This window comes from Phocoena phocoena, chromosome 4, assembly GCF_963924675.1.
Source record: "Phocoena phocoena chromosome 4, mPhoPho1.1, whole genome shotgun sequence".
Lineage (NCBI taxonomy): Eukaryota > Metazoa > Chordata > Mammalia > Artiodactyla > Phocoenidae > Phocoena > Phocoena phocoena.
Genome location: NC_089222.1, coordinates 35,419,764 through 35,429,884, shown reverse-complemented (window position 1 = coordinate 35,429,884; position 10,121 = coordinate 35,419,764). Strand labels below are relative to the sequence as shown.

Here is a 10,121-nt window from a genome sequence, read left to right as displayed (position 1 = left end):
AGTTCATAAGGGAAATTATTCTATGGGTCTAATATAATTATATGAGTTCTTTAAAAGCAGAGTTTTCTCCAGCTGGTAGCATAAGATGTAATGAGAGAGATTCCAAGTGTGAGAAGGACTGAACACGCCACTGCTGCCTAGAAGATGGAAGGAGCCACGTGGCAAGGAATTCCAGTTCCTGGAAGCTGTGAGCACCCTCCAATCCCCCCACCCTCCAGCAGCCAGCAAGGAAACAGGGGCCTCAGTCCTACAGTCACAAGGACTGGAACTCTGCAAATAACAGGTATGAGCTGGAAAGCAGTTAAGCCAACACTTTCATTTCAGCCTTTTGAGACTCTAAGCAGAGAACCCAGCCAAGCAGTCCTAGACTTCTGACTACAGAACTGTGAGACCATACAGGAATGTTTTAAGCCACTAAGTTTGTGGAAATTTTATTCAGGAAAAGAAAATAACACGGAGTCATTCTTTGTCTTCCACCAAGATGCACAAGGTGGTGAAATGTCCCAAGCACAAAGGTTCAGACACTGAGGGGCCAAAATGAATGATAAGGTATATACTCCAAGGGTCAGCAGCAGTTAGGAAGCTATGAACTATTTGAGGTAAGCTGTTCAGTCATGCAGTTTTGTGGAAACTATAAGAAGAAACAGGATGGCCCAGTTCTTAAAAATGCCCCAGCCTTCTAGGGCAGCTAAGGCCCATATGTACCCAAAAAAGAAAGATCAGACACCTTCAATGTTAGCTGCAGATACCTTTTGAGTAGAACTCTGATTTGGTTCAAAATTCAGCAAACTATGTACTTAAATGAACACATCCTATAGTAAATTAAATCACATCAGCACAAAAGAACAAGTATATACAAAATCTTTATAAGCTCACATATTTTGCCAAAAGTGTACAAGCAATCTCAATTCATTGGGACAAAAATGAATATTTTTGTTCTCCACAGGTCACTGAATGAAGTCATTGTACAATTCAGAGAAGCTACTAAGTTTGAAAAACAATACTGTGTCATGTTCACAGTTGAACTGAAACACTGAATGAGTTAATACCTGCCATAAAACAACACTTTATCTAATAACAGTATTAACCTGCTTGCTAAATAGGCTCTGATTTATAACATGCACATATTCCAAAACTGTTCACCATCTCTACTGACAAATTAATTCACAGGATTCATATAGTTGCTTTTTAGTGTCAACAGGGTGTTAGCAAAAATAATACGAAATGGTCTCTTTGCAAGCAACACATTTACCTTCCTTCCTAAATGAAAACATTCCATTAGATTAGATTTCAATTTGTTAGCTTCTCCTCCAGAAATTCTGTGACATCAAAGAGGAGATAGATTTCTTGTTTTACCAAACCCAAGACCTTGCTTGCTGGGTCCACTGCTATTCTCCATTGACAGACTGGCCCAGAACTCAAGGAGCTCGGGGCCTAGCATGTCTTTATACTCAGAAATGTGTGCATTGATAAAGGAGAGCAATCCACAGGCAAAGCAGCTGCAGGTGCCCCCTGCAGGCTCACTGCTGCAGTGACAGGACACAGAGCATGTGGGCTGAGCACACTCACCTCCCGCACTGGGCTTCTGCAAAGTTACTCACAATTGAGTAACTGGTTGGCAGTCAGTAGCTGGGGACATGTCACACATGGATCTGAGTCCTTGAATGATGTACCCTTTGCCAGGTTTTACCCCTCCATGAAAGAGAATGGAGTAGAGAGGGAACGTAGCTGCCAATAAAAAAATCACTCCTCCCCTCACTCTTCCAAACCCTCCAATTCCCTCTTTATGAAACGTACTATTACAATGACTTTCCTCTCCTTGCATCAGTGGAAGAAATAAAGTTCTACAGACACCCGCAGTTAAGAGAGACTTCAAATCCAGCAAGCAAGGCCTTTAGTGCAAATAAAATGAGTTCCCATTAAGGTCAAAATGTTATGTTGCAACTAGGTACACCATGTTGCCTTCTTGATACCTTTTAAGGTCCAATTTTATCTTCCTTGAGATTGTTAAAATGTGTTTCAGCCAATTTCCTTTTGGAAATGGGAGTAGGGACAGTCAAAAACCGTACATTATTGAAGGCAAAGCAGCCTCACGTCAGTTTATCATCTCATATAGGTCTATTTTTAAAAAGTACGACCCCTGTCCTATATTCAGGATTTTCTCACATATATGAACCATCTAAATTCTATATTGTTAGAGTAGCTTACGTTTTATTAGAATATACTTACCAAAGACCGAAGTTGGGTGAGATGGATTTTTAAAAAAATCTTTAAGGCTCCTTACTTCCCTTCTAATGAGGAAAGAGGTGGAAAAAATTCAAGTGTCAATTTCCCTTTCCTGGGAAGAGGTTTAGAAAAACTGAGCTCACCTTCAGAACTCTACCAGTTCCTTTTGAAATCAAGAAAGCATTAGCATCAGATCTAAAATATAAGAGGCAGGAGCAATATTTACAAAACTGGGTATTCCTTAAAGATATAAAACCTTGCTAATACTGGAAGAACCATACGAAGATGTTTAAAGAGGGATAGCATACATTCTTGGTTAAGTGAGGATAGAGAAAACCAGGATACAGCATCTTACATATATATATATATATATATATATTTTTTTTTTTTTTTTTTTTTTAATGCCAGAACATGATACAACTAGGAGTAGCTGAGGCTGCCTCATCCCTGAAGTGGACTGCTCAGCTATTCTGTTTACCTAGAGGTTTGCAAAAGGATTGCTGTGCACAAACTGAGCTTCGTGGACTAACTATCCAGTAGCTGTTCTCCTGAGAGAACAGAACCACCTGGCAAGCTTAAAGGCAAGTGTTTCCTTTCTTTTAATTAAATAGGCTGTGTTAAAATTAACATCAAAACCGGCCTTGAACCAACCAGCCCACCATGATGTAGTGCAAATCTCCCAGTGACAAAATACCATCAGAGAGGCTACACGTTGGTCTCCAGCCCCAGCAAACGTCCCATTCTCTCCACATTCTTATCAATTGTAGCTTGACATGTTATCTCCTTGGCACATTCCATAGGAAACCAGCCCCTTTCTCCATCTCGCAGTCTTTCCCCTTCATACCAGCCTGCAAAGAAGAGCAGAGTCCTCATGGGGCACCAAGTATTTGGATGAATCCTGACTGTTCAGCTCCGAGGGAGGACGATATGGGCAAATTTCAGAGGCAGTATCCTGCCCCAGGTTGGGTACCACGGATGATGCAAGGTGAGAGAGAGAGGTGGAACGGGGGAAAGGTTTCAAGAGGGACTCAATGGTGTATCATGATGAGAGGCAGAACATGATCAGAGGCCCTGAAGTGAGGTGTCTAGGAGAGTGTTGAGCTTGGGCTGAGTTGCAGAAAGGGATGATGTTTTGGGTAGGAAGAACATGACTTTCATTTTTTTACTTTATTTTTATTGAAGTATAGTTGATTTACAGTGTTCTGTTAGTTTCAGGTGTATAGCAAAGTGTTTCAGTTATACATATATATATATATCTTTTTCAGATTCTTTTCCCTTATAGGTTTTTACAATTATTGAGTATAATTCCCTATGCTATATAGTAGGTCTTTGTTGGTTATCTATTTTATATATAGTAGTGTGTATATGTTAATCCCAAACTCCTAATTTATCCCTCCTGCCCCCAACCCTTCCCCTGTAGTAACTGTAAGTTTGTTTTCTATGTCTTTGGGTCTGTTTCTGTTTTGTATACAAGTTCATTTGTATCTTTTTTTAGATTCCACATGTAAGTGAAATCATATTTCTCTCTGGCTTATACTTCACTTAGTATGATAATCTTGAGCTATAGCCATGTTGCTGTAAATGGCATTATTTAATTCCTTTTTATGGTTGAATAGTATTCCATTGTATACATGTACCACATCTTTTTTTTTTTCTTTTTTTTTTTGCGGTACATGGGCCTCTCACTGTTGTGGCTTCTCATATTGCAGAGCACAGGCTCAGCGGCCATGGCTCACGGGCCCAGCCGCTCCATGGCATGTGGGATTCTCCCAGACCACGGCACGAACCCGTGTCCCCTGCGCCACCAGGGAAGCCTGCATGTATCTTTTTGAATTATGGTTTTCTCCAGATATATGCCCAGGAGTGGAATTGCTAAATCGTATGGTAGCTCTATTTTTAAGGAACCTCCATATTGTTCTCCATAGTGGCTGCACCAATTTATATTCCCACCAACAGTGTAGGAGGTTGCCTTTTCTCCACACCCTCTCTAGCATTTACTTGTAGGCTTTTTAATGATGGCCATTCTGATCGGAGTGAGGTGACCTCATTGTAGTTTTGATTTGCATTTCTCTAATAATTAGTGATGTTGAGCATCTTTTCATGTGCTTTTTAGCCATCTGTATGTCTTCTTTGGAGAAATGTCTATTTAGATCTTCTGCCCATTTTTTGGTTGGGTTGTTTGTATTTTTGATACTGAACTGTAAGAGCTGTTTGTATATTTCGGAGATTAATCCCTTGTCAGTTGCATCATTTGCGAATATCTTCCCCCATTCCATAGGTTGTCTCTTCATTTTGTTTATGGTTTCCTTTGCTGTGCATAAACTTTTAAGTTTAATTAGGTCCCATTTATTTTTGTTCTTCCATTATTCTAAGAAAGAGATCCAAAAAGATATTGCTACTATTTATGTCAGAATGTTCTGCCTATGTTTTCCTCTAATAGTTTTTAATCATATCTGGTCTTACATTTAGGTCTTTAATCCATTTTGAGTTTCTTTTTGTGTGTGGTGTTAGAGAATGTTCTAATTTCATGCTTTTGCATGTAGCTGTCCAGTTTTCCCAGCACCACTTATTGAAGAGACTGTCTTTTCTCCATTGTGTATTCTTGCTTCCTTTGTTGTAGATTAAGTCGTCATAGGTGCATGAGTTTATTTCTGTGCTTTCTAACCTGTTACATTGATCTATGTGCTGTTTTGGTGCCAGTGCCATACTGTTTTGATTACTGTAGCTTTACAGTATAGTCTGAAGTCAGGAAGCCTGATTTCTCCAGCTCTCTTTTCTTTGGCTATGCATGGTCTTTTGTGTTTCCACACAAATTGTAAAATTTTTTGTTCTAGTTCTGTGGAAAATGTCATTGGTAATTTGATAGAGATTGTGTTGAATCTGCAGATTGCCTTGGCTCGCAGAGTCATTTTGACAACATTGATTCTTCCAATCCAAGAACACAGTATACCTTTCCATCTGTTGGTGTCATTTTCAATTTCTTTTATCAGCATCTTATAGTTTTCAGAGTACAGGTATTTTGTCTCCTTAGGTAGGTTTATTCCTATGCATTTTATTCTTACTGATGCAACGGTAAATGGGATTCTTTCCTTAATTTTCTGATCTTTTGCTATTAGTGTATAGAAATGCAACAGATTTCTGTGTATTAATTTGTATCCTGTGACTTCACTGAATTCACTGATGAGCTCTAGTAGTTTTCTGATAGCATCTTTAGGATTTTCTATTTATAGTGTCATTTACAGTGTCATGTCATCTGCAAACAGTGACAGTTTTACTTCTTCTTTTCCAATTTGGATTCCTTTTTTTTTTCATCTGATTGCTGTGGCTAGGACTTCCAAAACTATGTTGAATTAAAGTGGTGAGAGTGGACATCCTCGTCTTGTTCCTGATCTTAGAAGAAATACTTTCAGCTTTTCACCATTGAGTATGATGTTAGCTGAGGGTTTGTATCAGGATGATCATGGCCTCACAGAGTGAGTTTGGAAGTGTTCTGTCCTCTGCAGTTTTTTGGAATAGTTTCAGAAGGATATGTGTTAACTCTTCACTAGATGTTTGGGAAGATGTTTGGTAGAATTCGCCTGTGATGCCATCTGGTCCTGGACTTTTGTTTATTCGGAGTTTCTAAAACACAGATTCAATTTCAGTACTTGTAATTGGTCTGTGCATGTTTTCTACTTCTTCCTCATTCAGTCTTGGGAGATTGCACCTTTCTAAGAATTTGTCCATTTCTTCTAGGTTATCCAATTTATTTGCATATAGTTGCTTGTAGTAGTCTCTTATGGGCCTTTGTATTTCCATGGTGTCAGCTATAACTTTTTTTTTTTTTTTTTTTTGCGGTATGTGGGCCTCTCACTGTTGTGGCCTCTCCCATTGCAGAGCACAGGCTCCAGACACGCAGGCTTAGCAGCCATGGCTCACGGGCCCAGGCACTCCTCGGCACATGGGATCTTCCCGGACCAGGGCACGAACCTGTGTCCCCTGTGTCGGCAGGCGGACTCTCAACCACTGCGCCACCAGGGAAGCCCCTATAACTTCTTTTTAATTTCTAATTTTATTGATTTGGGCCCTTCCTTTTTTTCTTGATGAGTCTGGCTAAAGGTTTATCAATTCTGTTTATCTTTTCAAAGAACCAGCTTTTAGTTTCATTGACCTTTTCTATTGTTTTCTTAGTCTCTATTTCTGCTTTGATCTTTATGATTTCTTTCCTACTACTAATTTTGGGTTTTATTCTTTCTCTAGTTGCTTTAGGTGTGAGGTTAGGTAGGTTATTTGAGATTTTTCTTGTTTCCTGAGGTAAGCTTGTATCACTATAAACTTTTCCTCTTAGAACTGCTTTTGCTGCATCCCATAGGGTTGGATCATCATGTTTTCATTTGTCTTTAGGTATTTTTTGATTTCCTCTGATTTCTTCAGAGATCCATTGGTTGTTTAGTAGCATATTGTTTAGCCTCCACATGTTGGTGTTTTTTTCTTGTAGTTGATTTCTAATCTCATAGTGTCGTGGTCAGAAAAGATGCCTTGATATTATTTCAATTTTTTAAAATCTACCAAAGCTTGCTTTGTGGCCCAGCATGTGATCTATCTTGGAGAATGTTCTATGTGCACTTGAAAAGAATGTGTATCCTGCTGCTTTCAGATGGAATGCTCTATAAATATCAATTAAGTTGATGTCGAGTGTCCTATAAGGCCTGTGTTTCCTTATTGATTTTTCTGTCTGAATGATCAGTCCATTGATGTGAGGTGTTAAAGTCCCCCACTATTATAGTGTTACTGTCAGTTTCTCCCTTTACAGCTGTTAGCATTTGCCTTATATATTGAGGTGATCCTATGCTGAGTGCATATATATTTACAATTGTTCTATCTTCTTGGATTGATCCCTTGATCATTATGTAGTGTCCTTTTTTTTGTCTTTCTTAACAGTCTTTATTTTAAAGTCCATTTTGTCTGATATGAGTATTGCCACTCCAGCTTTCTTTGATTTGGAAATCCTTTTGCATGGAATTCCCTTTTCCATCCCCTCACGTTCAGTCTGTACGTGTCTCTAGATCTGAAGTGGGTCTCTTGTAGGAAGCCTGTATACGGGTTTTGTTTTTGTATCCATTCAGCCAGCCTGTGTCTTTTGGTTGCAGTGTTTAATCCATTTACGTTTAAGGTAACAATATGTATGTTCTTATTGCTATTTTGTTAATTGTTTTGGATTTGTTTTTGTAGGTCTTTTTCCTTCTTTTCTCTTTTGTTCTCTTGTGATTTGATGATTATCTTTAGTGTCGTTTGGATTCTTTTTTGTGTGTATATCTATTATACATTTTTGGTTGCCATGAGGTTTTCATATAGCAGTCCATATATATACATGATTGTTTTAAGTTGCTGATCTCTTAATTTCAAATGCATTCCAAATATCCTGCATTTGTACTCTCCTCTCATGATTACTGATTTAGATATCGTATTTCTGTGTGGATGATTTCCTACCTTTACTGTATGTTTGCCTTTACCGGTAAGCTTTCCCATTTTGTAATTTTCTTGTTTCTAGTTGTAGCCTTTTCTTTACTGCCTAGAGCAGTTCCTTTAGCATTTGTTGTAAAGCTGGTTTGGTGGTGCTCAATTCTCTTAGCTTTTGCCTGTCTGTAAAGCTTTTGACTTCTCCATCAAATCTAAATGAGAACCTTGCTGGGTAGAGTATTCTTGGTTGTGGGTTTTTCCCTTCCGTCACTTTAAATATACCATGCCACACCCTTCTGGTTTGCAGAGTTTCTGCTGAAAAATCAGCTGATAACCTTATGGGGATTCTCTTATATCTTTCATTTTTGTCAGTTTGATTACTGTGTGTCTCAGTGTCTTCTTCCTTACGTTTATCCTGTATGGGACTCTGTGCTTCCTGGACTTGAGTGACTATTTCCTTTCTCGTGTTAGGGAATATTTCAGCTATTATCTCTTAAAATATCTTCTCAGCACCTTTCTCTCTTCTTCTGGGACCCCTATAATGCAAATGTTGGTGCATTTGATGTTGTCCCAGGTCTCTTGTACTGTCTTAATTTCTTTTCATTCTTTTTTCTTTATTCTATTCTGTGGCAGTGATTTCTACCACTCTGTCTTCCAGCTCACTTATCAATTCTCCTGCCTCGTTTATTCTGCTATTGATTCCTTCTAGGTGCACTTTTCATTTCAGTTACTGTATTCTTCAACTCTGTTTGGTTGTTCTTATCTTTTCTAACTCTTTGTTTAAAACTTCTTGTAACTTCTAGCTCTGTGCATCTATTTTCCCACATTCTTGGATTATCTCTACGATCATCACTTGGAATTCTTTCTTAGGTAGACTGCCTATCTATCTCTGCGTCAGGTAAATTGTTTTTCTGGGCTTTTATCTTGTTCCTTCATTCTGGAACCTATTCCTCTGCCATCTCACTTTGTTTAAATTTCTATCTGTATTTTTATGTATGAGGAAAGTTAGTTATGTTTCTCAACACTGGAGAAGTGGCCCTCTATAGGGGATGTCCTGTGTGTTTCAGCAGTACACTCCCCTCTCATCACCCAAGGGCCAGGGACCAACTGGTCTCAGGGTAGGTTCTGATCTGCATTTGTGTACTCGGTTCTGCAGGCTGCTGGATCGTAGCTTTCTTGCTTCTGGTGTCTGCCCCTGGTGAAGTGGGCTGGATCTTGGCCCTCTGGAGGCAGGGCCGTGTCATGGGGTGGGTCTAGAGGTCCCTGTGGGTTCAAGAAGTCTTTAGGCGGCCTGTCTGCTGATGGGTGGGGCTGTGTTCCTACCCTGTTGGTCGTTTGGCCTGAGGTGTCCCACTACTGGAACGGACAGGCTGTTGGGTGGAGCTAGGTCTTGGTACTAATGAGCCAATATGTCATCCACCAGGATTGTTCACGTGGTTGAATGTAGCCCAGTATGTCTGCCACGTCCCCACAGTAAGCCAAAGCTAACCCCCACTTCTAAGGAGCCCCTCCAAGACCCACAGGTAGTGACTTCATAGGAGCCTGGGACAGACCTGCTTTTGCCCTGGGTCCTGGTGCACACGAGACCTTGTGTGAGCCCTCCAAGAGTAAAGTTTCTGTTTCCCCCATTCCTGTGGAGCTCCTGCACTCAAGCCCCACTGGCTTTCAAAGCCAAATGCTCTGGGGGCTGCTCCTCCTATATGCCAGACCCCCAGGCTGGGGAGCCTGACGTGGGGCTCAGAACTCTTACTTCTGTGGGAAAACTCCTGTGATATGATTGTTCTCCAGTTTGTGGGTCGCCCACTTGTGGGGGGCGGGGTATGGGATTTGATTATATCACGAGCTCACCTCTCCTACTATCTCATTAGGTTTCTTCTTCATGCCTTTGGATACAGAAAATCTTTTTCGGTAGGTTCCAGTCCTTTTTTTTTTTTAAATCAACGGTTGTTCAGCAATTAGCTGTGGTTTTGGTATGCTCGTGAGAAGAGGTGAGCTTACGAGTCCTTCTACTCTGCCATCTTGTCTCCCAACTGACTTTTATTTTCTAAGTGAACAACCATGTGACCGGATCCTATTAAAAAAACATTTAGAAGCAATAAAGTGTAGATAAAGGAGAGGCAGGCGCATATGAGGAAACCAAAGGGATAGGGAATATAAGCAGTGATGACAAAATGAGACCCTGAACACTGGACCACCAGCGCCCCCATCAGAACACTCCCACTCACCATCGCTGACACACTGATAAATGAGGACCACGTCCGCCACCTGCAGGGAGAGTTCATCTGGTTGCTTGGCAGTAAATGATCTAATGATTTCCACTTGGGTCAGTGCTAAGGGCAAAAGGGGACATAATGAACTTCCGGTAGCAGTGGAAAAACAAAACAGGTACAAATCAATATTCTGCATTCACTTAGTCTTTCTGTGCAATCAGAGCCAGCACAGATAGAAACAAGGTA

General features: G+C 40.2%; 1 protein-coding gene across 1 annotated transcript in view; it reads right to left on the bottom strand.

The window, feature by feature from the left end:
• Nucleotides 1-2,931: 2,931 nt before the first annotated feature.
• The window catches only part of ARHGEF26 (Rho guanine nucleotide exchange factor 26), a 151,875-nt gene continuing 144,685 nt past the window's right edge, over nt 2,932-10,121 (bottom strand). The window contains exons 14-15 of the mRNA XM_065876262.1: nt 9,891-9,995; nt 2,932-3,074 (exon numbers count right to left, since the gene is read on the bottom strand). Of these exons, the coding sequence (XP_065732334.1) occupies nt 2,932-3,074; nt 9,891-9,995 (248 nt within the window). The remainder of the gene's footprint in view (nt 3,075-9,890; nt 9,996-10,121) is intronic.